The sequence below is a fragment of the Epinephelus fuscoguttatus genome, linkage group LG6 (assembly GCF_011397635.1).
Source record: "Epinephelus fuscoguttatus linkage group LG6, E.fuscoguttatus.final_Chr_v1".
NCBI classification, from domain to species: domain Eukaryota; kingdom Metazoa; phylum Chordata; class Actinopteri; order Perciformes; family Serranidae; genus Epinephelus; species Epinephelus fuscoguttatus.
The window spans coordinates 42,408,936-42,425,547 of NC_064757.1; the positions used below are offsets into that span (position 1 = coordinate 42,408,936).

General features: G+C 42.1%; 1 protein-coding gene across 1 annotated transcript in view; it reads right to left on the reverse strand.

Annotated features, from left to right (window-relative positions):
• fras1 (Fraser extracellular matrix complex subunit 1) overlaps positions 1-16,612 on the reverse strand; it is a 402,098-nt gene that overhangs the window by 163,043 nt on the left and 222,443 nt on the right. The window contains exons 18-19 of the mRNA XM_049578302.1: positions 13,191-13,331; positions 4,945-5,091 (exon numbers count right to left, since the gene is read on the reverse strand). Coding sequence (XP_049434259.1) covers positions 4,945-5,091; positions 13,191-13,331 — 288 coding nt within the window. The remainder of the gene's footprint in view (positions 1-4,944; positions 5,092-13,190; positions 13,332-16,612) is intronic.

A 16,612-nucleotide genomic window follows, 5' to 3' on the forward strand; every position in this document is an offset into this window, starting at 1 on the left:
AATTTTACGGGGCCGGGGCCGTTGGTGCGTGCCTCCACCGCAGGAACCACCCCCGAAGGACAGAGTTCCAGAACTTTTACAGGGGCTAAACAAGTCCCTGCCTCGGAGTAGGTACTCAGAACGGCCCCGAAAAACTCCTGGCTGGGGCTTGGGGATTTACTTGGTGCTGATTGGATATACTCAAGGCGGGATGTGATGTCATCAGAAAACAACAAAATAGCCGGCATTTTTAAAACTCAGCAGACGAGGGTTAGCTCGTTCATAGCTTCCACCGCCATGTAAACAAACTCAATAACCGGTCCATGAAAAACATATTTTTTCCGGCGGATATCTTAGTTACAACATGATTGAGCTAGCAAAGCAGTTTTGTGTATGTGTGGTATGTATTCAGTTTTGGGAAATCACGATGTCTAGAATGATGTCTTTTTGCCAATATCCAATATATATGTACGTATATAGAGTTTTAAGTGTATTTATTTAGTGTCTTTTATTGCCTCAGTTTTTATACACTTAAGTGTTTTTATCAGTTCTCAGTTTTCATGTCTTGTCTGTTTTAATTACTGACATGCAAAGCACTTTGTCACTCTGTTTTGAACAGCATTTTATAAATAAAGATTATTATCATTATTATTATGTACCAATATTGTTAGTATGTTGGCTTATTCCAATATTTCATTTTAAAGCCAATATCGGCCGATACCGATGACATGCCATCGTGCATCCCTAGCATCTATTACTACTCACGTGTTGGAAGGAACAATATGGAGGCTGGAATCGAGCAAACAGCCATTGCGGCATGGGCAGTACCTTCGTACATGGGATGGCCAAGCTACAGAAAATCTTGCAACAGTTCAACAGTGTAGACAAGATGAACAATGATACTGCGTGCCATGAAAACTGATTTCCACTCCTCTGCTCTTCGAGAAAATCATCTATGGCAGTAATATGCTGAGAAAAAGGAGTTTGATGGCTCAATCAGCTTGTTTGAGGCGCAGCTCCATATTAAGTGTTGACAAGGTTTGCAAGGTGTGAACGTTGACTTGTCTGAGCCTTATCAGTGTCGTCCTTGCTTGAGGACAGTGTTGATGCAACACTGAAGTGGTCCATCTGCAGTGTGCGGTTTTCCTTTGATATGTGTGAGTATTACTGATCCATTTTCCATCATCACGGTTGCATATGATTGTGGTATAAGAGTAGCTTGGCTCGAAAGGGCAGTGAGTAGTGTGTGATTTAGCGTGACAGAGAGTGACGGTGGCTACGCTTTGGGCAGACAGTTGCTGGCAATCAGGATCGGAGCAAAGGGAAAGCTTAGCACTTCTCTAGAAGCAGTATACGTATAGTTTGCTCATGAACAAACACTGCAGCCCTCAATATCCAAACTAGAGCAGGATGTGCTGCCCTCTGACCTCGTCCAGAAGCAGAACACTCTGCTCAGCCTAGGCTTCAAAATCTAGATAGATATATCAATTCAGTATCTTTTTATCAGGCATGAACCTGGCGTGCACGCACGTATTATTGAAAAAAAAAAATTAAAGCGTGAATAAACACTTCAGGTCACAGTTACGCCCACAAGGCGCAGCTGAGCCTTCACAGAGGTGGTGCAGGCAGCTCCATAGATAAAAAATGAGAGTGCATCTGTTGCATGACGTGCAAATAAAGAATGTGTCAGATACGCTTGTGGTCTAGACATGGGGTTACCCATGACAACTTTCTCTGCACAGGGTCACAAAGATGGTCCCGTGTCCACAGAAGCAACTGTAGGCCTGGACTACATAAAGAATCAGGTCACTTTTACCAGGTTGTTACAAAATCAGATGCAATCCAAACTAAATACTCTGTGCTATGCCAATATATATCACATCATTCACCTGGTACTTCTGTCATAAATTTAGCAGCTTGGAGGAGTCAGTGTTGGCTCAGTCAACATTTGGGATAATGACACATGAAAACAGAAAGAAAGCCAACTCACTGGTATTTATGGAAAAGATGCAATTCAGCCAAAATAAAAAATGTTTTCATACTGGTGGAGACACATGTCCAACACAAATGTATTTTCATCACTGCCGTCTCTTTTTACGGCTATAGAATATTTCAGTCTCCAATAGATGTGGGCATTTCTGCAAAGGCATAAATCACAAACGAGCAGCAGTTCAAGACAGAGTGTGATGGCCCTGAACAGAGTTTAAGATAAGAGCATTTTTAAGGACAAGCCTTTGTGGAATTTGGCAAATCACTTCACTGGAGTGGCTAGCGGTAATAAATAGGAGCGACAAGAACGCAGCAGCTGTCAAATATGAGTCAAATGAGGAGCAGAGACAGAGAGAGAAAGGCAGACAGCGGGGAAGTTCAGGTCAGTTCATTTATTGGTCTCCTTAGAGAAATTTGACTTGGAGAATAAGAGGAGACAGCCAATAGTGAGACATCTGCTGCTGATGGCTGCCGTCATATGAACCCGTGATTGAGAGCTAAAGCCTCATCGCCTTAAGAGGTTATGTAACAGCGAAGGTACTGCTGGGTGGACAGAGGTAATCCAAGGGTGGGTGTGTGTGTGTGTGAGAGAGAGTGAGAGAGAGAGAGAGAGAGAGAGAGAGAGAGAGAGAGAGAAAGTGTGGGACAGAAAGAAGAGAAGGATAAAGCGAGAATAAAAAAATAAAGGAGGGATAAAATATGTGTGTATGAGTAAATCTGCGAGTAAGAGAATTAGAGGGAGCTTTGTGTGTGTATATGTGCTGGTGTGTGTGTGTGTGTGTGTGTGTCCTGGCCATGCAGAAATGATGACCCCAGTATTTCTGTGGCCCAGAGGTGCCTCAAGGTATCTTTCATTAACCGCGTCTGGCTGAGCTTGACCCATTTGAGATTAGGTTGCATGCAAGTGTGTGTTTGCAAACAAATATGTGTGTTTAACCACACTTATCTGCTTGTGTGTGCGCGAGCCAGCAGTGTGTGTCTGTCCACATGTGTGTGTGTGTCTGTGAGCTAAAATCTAGGAGCAGTTTCACATCTCTAAACAGTGCCTGTCATCAAAAACTGTAATTAAAAGTCAATGCGTCTATTTTTTCCCCCCAGATTCTGTTCACCCCCCTGCTATCTCTTCCATGCTGGCTTCCCATCATGTAAACACGCCTGTTTTTAATCTACAGCCAACGGTCCAGATAGGTAAAAACTCATTTCATTACCCAGCGAGAGGGAGGAGGACAGCAGGAGCTACCTTCACACACAAACACTCCAGTCTTACCTTTTCTGTTTATCCCCTGTTTATCATATTTTGCCTGCTGAAGACAAATAGCATTTTTTGTGTGTGATGAGGAAGAGGAGTTAGGGCAGGGAGGTGTGAAGGATCTTGGGCTGGTGTTTATTAGCCAAGATCTAAAGAAAGCTCATCTTTATCCTGGCGGATGTTTCATGTAGAGTTTTTCTGAAAGGTGTAACTGTGAACAAGAAACTCATTAAAAGTTTTATTTTCTTAAATTACACCGAAAGGTGAAAATACGTTTATGGAAATAAATGTTTCTTCAGTTTGTTGTGGACAGTTAAACACAGTTAAAGGGAAATTTCGGTTTATTTCAACCTGTCTCCTATCATCCTAAATTTGTTTCAAGTGACTAGTGACATAGAAATAATAGTTAGCATGTTAGCCGTTAGCCTAGATACAGCCAGGGCGCATAGTAGCGTCAGACCTGTTAAAACGTAAGTGAACAGGCAGCCTTCAAGTGCAAAGTTAGTCCACTAAACAAGCTTTTTTCCACAAAGACCGCCTCATATCGTTAGGATAAATGTCAGAGAACATATAGAAAACGACATGTCAACGTGTTGTTCTCAGGGCCTGAGAACGCCTTGGGGTCCCCCAGGAGGAGATGGAAAGTGTTGCTGGGGAGAGGGATGTCTGGGGTGCTTTGTTTGACCTGATGCCCCCGCGATCCGGCCCCAGAGTGGATGAAAATGGATGGACGGATTGATGGATAATATTCTCCTCTTATATTAGAAGTTTTTTCAGTCAAGAACCAGATATTTCCTAAAACATGTGCACGCTTTGTACTTTTGATCCAACTGGATTTACGTCCATCTTAGACTTTAAGTGCTCCAACTGTCAGTGACCTCAGTATGTGCACTAGAAAATAAACACGACTTTTTCAGCTGGTATTTTACTCTATTGTGATTTATTTGCTGGCAGCTGATTGGCCAACTGCAGCAGCTGCTATAATTTCAATTATAGTAGGTGATAAAAGCGTTTAGGTTTAAATCCTGCCATCTGGTCTGATGGGACCGATTTTAGTGAATTTTTTTAGTTTTTTAGGAGTGAATTCCAACAACATTCATTTAAATTCTTATAATCAAAGGTGTCTCCACCAGAAATACGGAAAGATTTTTTTTTTTTTTTTGGGACCATTTACATGTGAACAAATCTAGGCCAGTCAATCACTCCTGTAATTACCGAACCTATCTTTGTTCTTTGCTACAGAGAGAACCTGCTTTGTGTCCATATGTTCCTGTGGAGAACAGTCGGACAAAATGCTGAATTATTTCATTTAACACACAGTCAAAACAGTGACTGTTACCCCAGCATGCAGCCCTGCAGATCATTTCAGACCCGACAGTTCAAAAGAAACAGACTGCAGGGCTTTTAAGTAAAAGATATCAATCTGAGAACATCTATTTTACAAAGATGGTTGGCATTTCTCATGAATAATGCAGGTTATTGGAGCAACAGACTGGTTATGTCTCTGTGTGCGTGATCATGCAAAGCTCAGCGGGGCAGAGCAAGGTACTAACTCTGCCAGAGTTGGGGGTTCTATTCCCACCGGGGCCACTCAGGCTAAAAATACAAGCACTCATGGCAGCGTATTTGATGAAAGCTCCCCACAAATGGCAAAGAAATATGCACGCCTCCATCCACACACCCAAACACAGAAACACACATTTACATACACACACTGGCTGACTTACTGTTGCACTCTCCAGTGGCAGCGTTGAGGAAAAGCCCCTCTTGGCAGCTCGTCCTGCAGTAGCCGTTCTGTAGGGAGGCCAGCGGGGGGCAGGAGGTGCAGTCGGCCTGGGAGGGACCAGAGCAGGTCTGGCAGGATGGGTGGCATGCTGGGAGGTGAAGGACAGAGGGAAGGGAGGGAAGACAGAAGAGCCAAAATCAGACATAAATTAAGTTAAAGTGGTGACAAAAGTGTGATGGGGAGGGAATAAAAGATGTAGGAGTAGAGTGGGGGATAATACGTAAAGAGAGGAGAGGAAGACGCAGGGAAGAGGAAGTTGGAGAACGAAAAAGAGGACAAAGAGAAGAAGCAGTAAAATGACAAACAGATTAGAGGAGAGAAGTTAAGGAAAGGTGACAACATGAGGACAGAGAGAGAGAGAGAGAGAAAAAACAGGATATAAACACATGATTCATAATGGAGGTTTTCATTAAGTACTGCTCAAGTGTTATCAACTGCGTCAAGCACATTTTAAGCTGTGGAGCTGTTGCAAAAAACACATGGCCATTAGGTACAGTGACGGCCATATTTGATATTAACATCTAAAAAAAGTACATGGCAATACTCTAATGCATTAACTAATGGCCGTATGACCGCAAATGATTAAAGTTAGAAAGCAGGAACAATATTTACAGCAGACTGAGAGGAAACTGTTACACAACCGTTTGGTCAGGGTTGTTATTCAGTTAGTTCCTGTCACTATTTACCACTCTGTTCTTTACCGAGAAATACTCTCCTGTAGGAAGAGTAAAAGTCTAACTGACAAACCCACTAAAACCGAATCCTGACTTTTGTGTTATACAGATGATGACGTACTATACAGTATATTTGTAAGGGTCCCAATTGTCACTTAAAACAGTTTTTTTGCGGTCCCATCACAGGTTATCACAGTTTGTTGTGTTACACTAAAAATACGTCAAGTTTCATTCAGTGACATCATAAGTTTCTCTCTTTCTGTGTGTTTGTACTCAAAGGAGCAACTGATCTTGCTCATTGTTTTGCTCCCCGGCTGGTTGAAAGATCAGGAGTCGCTGGGTAAAAGACATCAAGTAAAGGAGCTAGATGAGAAATGTAGCTCACTGAGCAGTTTCGCACAAAACTAAATGGTATAATGACAAGCCTACAAAAAAACGGCAACTTTATTGATTGTAAAATTATCTTTTAAATTGACAATCATCTTATGTGTAATTCATGGCACAATTCAAACAGTTTCAAAACATAATTTGTCTCTTGTCGTTGAGTAACATACACATTTTTTTCTGCAGTGAGGTTCCATGGAGGACACCAGAAAGGAATGGACTTCGCCTCTTCTTCTTTCGGCTGTTCCCTTTAGGGGTCGCCAGAGCTAATCATCTGCCTCCATCTAACCCTACCCTCTGCATCCTCTTCTCTCACACCAACTGACTTCATGTCCTCTTTCACTACATCCATAAATCTCCTCGTTGGTCTTCCTCTAGGCCTCTTGCCTGGCAGTTCCAACCTCAGCATCCTTCTACCGATATATTCACTGCTATCCCTCCTCTGAACACGTCCAAACCATCTCAGTCTCCAAAACATCTAACATGAGCGGTCCCTCTGATGTCCTCATTCCTGATCCTATCCATCCTTCGTCACTCTCAAAGAGAACCTCAACATCTTCATCTCTGCTACCTCCACCTCTGCCTCCTGTCTCTTCCTCAGTGCCACTGTCTCTAAACCAAACAACATCACTGCTCTCACTGTCTTGTTCACCTTTTCTTTTAATCTTGCTGCTACTCTTCTATCACGCATCACACCTGACACATTTCTCCATCTGTTCCAACCTGCTTGCACACGGTCTCTCCGTTGCTCTGGACTGTTGACCCTAAGTACTTAAAATCCTCCATCTTCTTTATTTCTACTCCCCGTAACACTTGGGTCCTTCTCATTTATACACATGTATTCTATCTTGCTCTATGAAGGCAATAAAGCCCCCAAAATTAAGTGAAGTTTGAGGATGCTACACCTGCACGTTAATCCTCATCACCATCCCTGTGCTGTGTTTGTGTTTACCTGATGAATGTAAGTCGGATATTCTCTCTCCATTACAAGGTTCCCACACATTTTTACCAATAAAATTTCAAAACTTTTCCATAACTTTTCCAAGATATTTCACTTTATTTTCATTACTTAAATTAAGTAGTTTCTAATTAAGCACTTCTTTAGCAATTAACAATAAACAAAGTGCTTGCTCTTGCTAATGCTACTTGCTCGTTAGACATTTCCACTGCAAACTAGCTGCAAATGTATATCGACCAGACCAGCACATACTGGAACTTTGCAAAACATAGAGGCCACGCCCCTTTGGGGGGATTGTAAACCAAGATCCTGAGATGTCAGGACATGTCTTTGTATTATAATTTTGACAAGTTTGTATGCATTTATTTCTTTTCAAACAAATGACTGCTTTATTTACATGTCTAATTAATATTCGGTCAAGGAGCACTGAGCTAGATTTTAAGGAACATATTTTGCGTCACTCTAAATATGTTTTTAACTATAGTTTTTGTTGTTTTTATTTTTCACAGTGGCCAAAACATTTTATATTCAATTTTTTTTTTCAAGAATGTCTGTTATTTCCAAACCATTTTGAAGCCTGAAAAACAGTTTTTCTAATTTCATAACTTCCTGAGGAATTTCATGACCATGGGAACCGTGTCATCTAGCTCTGGTTTAGTCTGCAGCTACTGAGAAAAATGTCCGGCTCCTTCACTCCTAGATGTCCTTCTTTTCACCAGCTAGTCTCTGCCTGTGTCTGCTCTTCAGCGCTGGAGCGGTAGTGTACTGTACAGTGGGTTTATCAGAGCTTGTTTGCTTGTCAGCTGGTTGGAAACAGCTTCCTGCTGCTGCTGGAAACAGGGCTGAGAAAAAACGCTGAGACTGAACCATACAGACACATAAATGTGCCATAAAACAAAAAACTATTAAATAAAAGAGTTTAAAAAGCTCCGTAGAGCTGCACAGTTGATGATAATTCTTTGTGGCTTTGTCATTATGTGCCACCCCTCTCACATTACTCATAGTCATTTGATTCATAGCCATTATAAAGAAAAAAAAAATCGATTAAAGGAGCGCTGTGTCTTATTGCCGAGCATAAAAAGTCACCAGCACCAAAACTTTGTGGTGGAAGTTTACTCTCTTTGAGACAGAAATACAATACTTCTCCAGGGTATCTGGGTAGCTCCTAATGAGCCAATCAACAGTGAATGAGATGAGGCCAACTAAGCTAACAGACCCCATTTATTTTGATATCCCAGGGGGAAATGTAATCTGAGATCATCGTTCTTCGTTACAGTCTAGGTATCCATCTGCTCTTTCAATTACTCGGCCAGAGTTTGGAGGAAAAACAAAAACAATGTCGAAATTTAATTATGTTTACCAAAGGTTTTTGTTGTCCTCACAAAAAACAATGAAATTTGGTGAGTTTTGAGAAGACTAAAGCTGGTAGGCGGCAGATAGAGGAGGTCATCTTGCTTTAAATGAGGTCAGAGACGGTAAACTGAGCTGGTGTAATGAAGGGGAGATTAGCAAATGGATTTTCATTAACAAGGTGGGTAATAAAGGGGGGGTACACAGGCTGGGGAGCTCCGCTAAGGTCTTCTCAGTAGTTAACACCATGTAGTAGCTATCATCGGTGTTGTAATGTAACCATGTACCTTTACTCAGGTACTGCAGTTCACTACAATTTTGACATATGATATAATGCTTTATACTTCTACTCCACTATATCTCAGAGGGAGGAAAATTATTTATCTAGCACTTTTAGTTTATTTAACTGATTAATGGTTGACCACTGACATCCCTAGTTGTACCTTTGAGTTGTGTTTATCTCCCTGGTGCAAGTGCTTTTATTTTAGTAAATCATATAAATCACAATTTCGTAGTAATACACATTATAACTCGTAACATTTTGAATTTGGGACTTATAATAGTAATGGAGTATTTACAGACTCTAGTATTTCCACTTTTATTTAAATAAAGGATCTGACTATGTCTCACTGCTAAGGACAACTGTGGCTCAGGAGGTAGAGCAGTTTGTCCTTTAATCACAAGACAACCCCAAACAGTTCGACATGTCCCTGAGTGAGACACTGAACTCCAAGTTGCTCCCAATGGGCAGGCCAGCGCCTTGCACTGCAGCTCCGCTACCATCGATGTATGAATGTATGTGCGAATTGGTGAATGAGAGGCTGATTGCAAAGTGCTTTGTCCAGTAAGGAAGGAGGGTGCTAAAAGATGCAGCCCATTTACCATCTACTGTATTTATCTTGGTGCTTTTTATAGCTTTTGATGTGAGGAAGCAGTAAATCTGTTCTCCATCCTTCCCTCTACAGGCACTCATTGTGCCTTTAATGTGGTTAAAATGTGCTACATAAACCATTCAAACACAACTAAACTATTCTCTGCAGTAATTTTGAGAAATTGGTATAATTGTGTTTAATGAACTACACCTTCACTAATCCCACTTTAGCACAAAGCTGTGAAAAGCTTTCACAGCAGACCTAACCTGAAAGTGCACCTGTGGTGAACACAAACTGAATTATAATACCTATCTCTGGGGCTCTGGGTCACATTAATTCTGTGTAACATCAATGCTTTTCATTACACTGACTGAACCAAGAGCTACAGTCTGGACCCAAGAACACCAGGAGGCAGACTCCAGCAGCGTCCAAACAGATCATCACTCTCCAGAGTCCCTTCAAACAGCTTTTGGAGAAAAAAATAATCTTTGAAATAAAATTTCTCCCACAATTTGGCTTATTTACAGACTCTCTTATTCTGGATTTCACCACGGTTGATTTCAATTTAATTTCCCTGCGCATACACAGAAAGAGTTTTATAGGTGATGACACTGTTGTCCTATGAATCACACCTTCATGAAAACTGCTTATCATTAATCACACCTTTTCCCAATTATTTTTTGGTTGCATTACTTTCTAGCTATAATTAGAAGCTATTTCTTTCCTTGTGTTCCTTCCAGCAAAAGTGTCTCAGTGGTGTTGTGCACCTGTCAGAGAGGAGAGAACATTTTGGACGTGTTTTCTTGCTTACACAGTAGAAACAAGTTTACATGGGTCAAAGAAGGTGAGTCAATAATTGCAAAGTTTTACAGCCTCTGTGGTTTATTCCTGATGAGAGGCAGCAACAGCTACAGGCACTGCAAGTCCACATAAACTTCCACCTTAATTTGGACCAACAATTATCCTGATCATTGTCTTTTTGGTTTAGAGGCGCAAAGTATAATGTTCCACAGTTAAAAGCACCAGTTAAATAACTAAATTATGAACACTGCCGTGTGTGAAGTTATTTAACACATTTACTGAAGAACTGTGCTTAAGGAAAATTTTGAGGTACTTGCATTTTACTTTTGTAATTCCATTTAATGTCGCTCATTACTGCATTTCAGATGTAAATATGGTACTTTTTATTCCACTTCTTTGATTTAAAACACATGTAGTACAATGGCAGTTTTAGGAGAAGGCCAGCAGGGGCCAGTGCCCCCGTAACTCGGAGTCCGGCCCTCCCTGTGGCCCCCCTGCCAAAGAGTCGGAGGGGCAACATGTAACGTGGAACTAAATCGTCTCAACCAGTTGCCGGTTGAAAACATCAGTAGAGAATTGTGTGGCTGTATTTAAGACAACTCTGAGCCTGCACGGCAACACACAGCACCATTGAAGTAAGCTCTGAAAACGTTCTGGTTCTCATTTGGCTCATGGTAGTTACATGTCACACCATGTTGATGTAGCCACGTGAAATACGATCTGAATTTTCATGGGTGTTTTATTGTGAAAATTGACCGGATACTCTCCTTACAGGATACTTCCTGTTTGACTCATCTGGTTTGTGCAAATTGACGTGCCATCACGTGGCGTCCATCAGAAATAGACTCGGAGCGGAGTGCCAAGCCGCTTCTAGGTCGCGGCTGGTGGAGCAGCTTACACTGACTTGAATGGCCGCTATTAGCTCCGGCACCTGTGCCTCGGCCGGATCGCGCACGCCATGGATCCAGTGGGTTGCCTGTCCCAGAGGCATTCAACTACCAGAGGGCTTTTGAAATCTTGTTTTCGAAGCCGTGTAAAACTAAATGCTCTGATTCAGGGTGCCATACTTGCAAATCCTGAGGGAGGGAAGGAAAAGCAGTAATTTATGTCTGTTTGTGTGAAATTAATTTCACCTTACCTTTACCTTTTGTTTTCTCTTCGTATTGCGTATTTTGTATTGTTTTGCGTATCTGTAACTGTGTTTGTGAGTGAGAGTTTTAAAAGAATATTTTGTATGCACATGATTTAAAATAATAAAATAGCCCTCCATTAGTACGTCAGTCATTTTTCTTTTGATTAGTGAAATGTTAAACCACTAATCCTTAGCCTTATTTTAAGTGTAACCCTTCACCATAACATACCACTAGTGATTTATCAGTAAAAATAGAACATTTTTCACACATAAAAAGCACAAATATGTTGAAATCTAGGCATATTCTGCCATCATAACTTGGCTCTCAGAATTCACCAGATTGATGCCTTAAATCAAATAGATACGAAATCTTCTCCTGGGGGAGCATGCCCCCGGACCGCCCTACAGGGTTGGATGTAGTCTCCAAAAATCCTGTGGGAAACACTGATATACATATATATATATGTACATATATATCTTATTGTTCAGACTTAGATATTTGACCCTACTTGTATGTGCCCCTGTATCAAAAGGACTGGCCCTAGCTTGCCCCACCCCCCCCATTGAAACTGGCCTAGAACCGCCACTGATGTAGTAAGTAATGGAAATAAACTCCACCTTCACCAGCTGCGACATTAAAGTTTGTTAGATTATGCACATTATTCGAACACCCACATAGATGCATTTTTGTCTTTTTTAGGGGGGGCAGGTGATCTTTAGGGGGAGACAGCAGGTTGACTGTATTTGTCACATTGAGGTGGTGCACATCATCTGAAAGCTGGGAACCTGCAGATTATTTTCAGATGCAGCTCAGCACTGTGTGGCAACTTTTTCTAGTCATAAATCTGTAATAAACATTGTGTTTTGGTGAAGCATCTATCAATACAATGACCATTATGTTTCATAAGTCGTTTTAAGTTCAATTTTTGGGTTGATATCATTTGTTACACAGTTGTGGTGCTAAATTTCACTTGCCACTTGATAAAATGGTCAAGAAGCCCTTTAAAACAACACACTAAGATACCAAGACCTTGAGGAACAGCACAGAATAATCCATGCTGTGATTTCAAAAATATTTCACATTTGGAAATTTCTGTAAGATCTGCATTTTTCAGTGACTTGTTGGCGAGCACTTTTGTTTTTGAGACTGCTGTGAAACCCCCTTTTGTCAACAAACCTATCAAAGCTTAACATTTTCTGAATGCCTGGGGTCTGTAGTTTGTTGCTGTAAAGTTTCATGAGGCTGTGATTATCCCAGAGGTCACTATAGGTCATTTTTACAGTGAGATCAAGTTCCAAAAAAATGGCCTCACTACAATGAAATGGCTGCTATGAGGGCTAACATTATCACATATGAATAAAACTGGGCTCACTGAATCCACAGCAGTCTCAGCTTTCAAGTCGTACCCAATTTATACATTTTCAATACTGTTTATGTACTCCAATATGCAGAAATATTCAAATACAAAAGGCCAAAATAACACGTACATTCATACGGCATGCATTAAGTGGTCCTGTCTGTGCAGGGGAGACTTGTGAGTATCCACAGAACCCACTTTTATTCAGATGTCCTGAGGTGAGAGGTCAAGGGACCTCTGTTAAAATGGCCACATTGTTTTTCCCTCGCCACACTTTGGCCTCAGTTTGCAGCATTATTCAGCCTCTTTTCTGAGAAGAGATCATAACAAAGTTGGCGCCACTGGATGCCTTGGGTTGTCTAGTTTCATGTGATATCAGTATCATCACTCTAGTTTGTAAACGCAGCCAGATACAGCCTCTTAAAGACGGGAATGTTGGCTGGGATGATATTGCTACTTTTACTTTTTCGCTGCTCTTGCACTGCTATCTTTGTGAGGACCAGCTTCTTGACCTTGAGGACATCTTTGTGAAGTGAGGACAATTTGTCTGGTCATGTTTTAAGGGTTAAGGTTGTAGGTTATGTTGGGAACAAGGGGGTGCACAGTGTTAATTGGTGTGCTCACAAGTACAGCAATAAAAAAGTGAGTGTGCTCTCACCTTGGCACTCATTGTCCTGGATAAAGAAGCCTTGTGGGCTGGTGTCGACACAGCGGCCCTCGTGAAGGCTGAACGGGGGGCGACAGGACGTACAGTTGTCTGCAGACGGCCCAGTGCAGAGCCAGCAGGAGGGATGACATGCTGGAAAGGACACAGGGAACAGTCTTTATTTTCACCACAAAAACACATGTAAAGCCATGGCCACAGACACAGGACCAAGAGTGCGTCCTCGCTACTTTCCTGCTTCCACAATAACAACTTTAAAGGAGGCTGAATCTCAAGGAAAGAGTTTAGTTTGTGGAAAAATAAAGAAGATGCAGTCATTGTAATTATGAGGCACTCAGAAGCAACCAGGGGCGTATTGTTACAGTATGATGACAAGTCAGTTTAAAGCAGTGTGGGCTTGTTTTGCTGTATATATTACTAATTTGGCTCCACTGAAGCAGCAATGCGGCATTAATGCATCAAAACTGAATGAAGGAGGACTGCGCTTATTGCTATAAATGCATACACTTAAAAATAGTTGGAGCCAGTGTATCTGGGCCTGAAGCGCAGCCAATGTTCGCCACTATTTTTGTTATCCTGTGGCCATTCTACTGTATCTTGTTCCCTCCCTATTGGCATTTTTGGAATCTGAGTCTCAACAGCTTTTAGCTCAGCTCTGCCAGTTAGAAGTAATGTAACACTCAGATGAGGCCAGCAGCCAGCTTCACCAATCAGAAGTTACGCATTAACACCGGAGTAGATGCCAGCTCAGAGAGCCTGATCCAAGACGGCCAGGAGCCAGCAAAGACTTCTGAAATATGCTCTGCTGCTTAGTTTGGACTATTTAGTTTAGGTGACGAAACATTGAAAACTTGAGCAGGATCATTTTAGGATGATTCATGGCTGAAGGATACGGATTTGGTACAGGTAGGGAGGTTCAAGCCACACAAGGTAACCTTGCTCCAAACAGCAGCAAGGTTTGACGTGCTACTACTCAGAAATCATATAATGTGTCATCAGCACGTTCGTGTTTACCAACTCATTGTGTCTGTGATGCGTCATAGGAAGGATGGAGGGATGATTTATTGGAGTTACTAGTTCACTTTTTTCAGTATAAGATGAACAATGCATCTCCGCTTTTTTCCACAACATAAAAATGAAGCCAAAACATCCCGGATACTACCGCTGCCATCTTGCGCTGTTGATGCATTTGGAGCAAGAGTCTGCACAGAAGCCATCAGGGAGTGTAGCCCAAGCGTCGAATTACTGCCCATAAACCTGTCCGACCCAATAACGAGCAGCCCCACTGATAGCGAGCACACTGATTGACACACACAGCTGTCAATCATGGTGTCATACCCCCTTTTTATAGCATTAAATATCTATTAGGAAGAAGAAAATGAAACCAAACTGAATGAAAACGAACCTGTCTTCCACTTCCTCCCACTGTACAAAAATGAAGCCAAAATATCCCAGATACAGCCACTGCCATCTAGCGCTGGTGACATCATTTGGAGCCAGAGTCCGCGCAGTTGCAGTCTCCACAATATCTAATTCCCATCCATACATCCATTTGACCAATGGCAAGCAGCACCATTGATCACGAGCACACCGATTGGCACACACAGCTGTCAATCATGCTGTCAAACCCACTTTTTGTAGCATCAACAAACTGATTAAAACTAAACTTTTCAGAAAAACGTACACTTGAACGTACATCAGCATTATAAGAACTACCAATTATGACAGAAAACAACTCTGACATGTACTTTACACTGACTGTTCAAGGCGGGAATTTCACGTCATCATTCTGCTTCACCGCTCTCTATGAAAGGTACGGTCGTGAAATGGGAGGACAGACTTGTCTCGCCTTTAAGCCTGCAGCAGAGGTACTAACAACGCTGAGTCAATGTCTGTGTAAAAAGGAGAGCCGGCAGGACAGGACCATAGACGGGATGAGTGTGACCCACGGCCAGGAGATTTAAAAAGCAGCTAGCAGCAGTTAGCAGCTAACTCAAAGAAGAAGAACAGCAACTGAAAATGTGCGCAAGGTTGGAGACAATGAGGTCCATTGTTTGGTTCTGTGTAAAAATGCAAAGGCAGCCCTAGAGTGTGAGCTCTGTGTAAAACAGGCTAGCATGTCCTTGTTTATACACAGTCAACGGTTTAATCATCTCAGCTAAGCAATTAGGTTGAGGGAGAAGAAGGGGATTATGGGTAGGCGGCAGGCAGAAGGTGGGTGATGATGGGACGTCAGATTGACCGTTTCGGCTGTGGCTTTTCAAGGTCCTCGCTCTGACACTGAGGTGTTGTTTTTTATAGGCTAAGACACACACACACACACACACACACACACACTGCAGTGTTGGCTCAGGTAGAGCACCAGTCTGTTCCTGCCAGTGGCTGTCATGCAGAGTGTACACAAGATCCGGATACAGCTGACAGCCCTCTGAAAGAATCCAGAGAGGAGTAATTATAAACACACACATACTTGAGCGCATTGTCTGTATACTTAAAATGTCGGGCAGTGCGTACACACACACACACACACGCGCGCGCGCACACTTGGTGCTCCTGGCCAGTTGATGACAGGCCTTTTGTCTTTCATTCCCACCACCACCAGCAGCCGGTCGGTTCGCGGCTGGACTCAGCTGCCAGAGCTGATAGTGCTGCTCAGTTATTTGTCTTCACCCTGCCAAAGCAGACATCAAAGGCTGCACCAAAGGCCTGTTTCAGGGCGGCCGCAGTGGTGTGGGGTGAAGTGTGTGAGGGCATGTTAAGGGAAGGGTAAATAATCCAAGGGCAGGGTAGTTGTATGCATTTGAAGCCAAGTGTGTAGACAACAAGCACAGGAATGTTGCAGCAGTGGCCAAACCATTCACACAGAAATTTAATACTGGAAGTATTAGAAGTGCAACAGTGGAGAGCAGCAGAAACCTGTAGATTTGTTTCTTTAGTCCAAATTAAATTTTAGTAGCACCAGCTGAGAACAATTTAGAAATAATTCAAAACCTCTTACCACTCAAGTTAAGTGTAAGTACCTCAGAATTGTACTTAAATAGTGTACTTGAGTAAATGTACTTTGCTACGTTTCACCACTGCACATTTAAGGTTCATCTTGGTCACATCTGTGTCACATCAACACAGATTGAATTCACACAAACCTTCATGTCATCAGTCAGAAATGGCAGAGGCATATTAAATAAGCCTTCTGTAAAAGTTATTTTATTAATGAGAGGAGAGGGGAAGAACAATAGGCAGCTTCTCCTTCTTTTATTGCAACTTGGATATCTAATTTGTTGCAAGGCGGAAAGCGCATATTGATTCCTGTAATACCCAAATTCATGTGCACAGGCGTTCTCATCACACATTATCTGGTGCGCGCGCTCAGAGAATCGGATTCATTACTTTGTTTTGTGCTGATAGGGTCATAATTT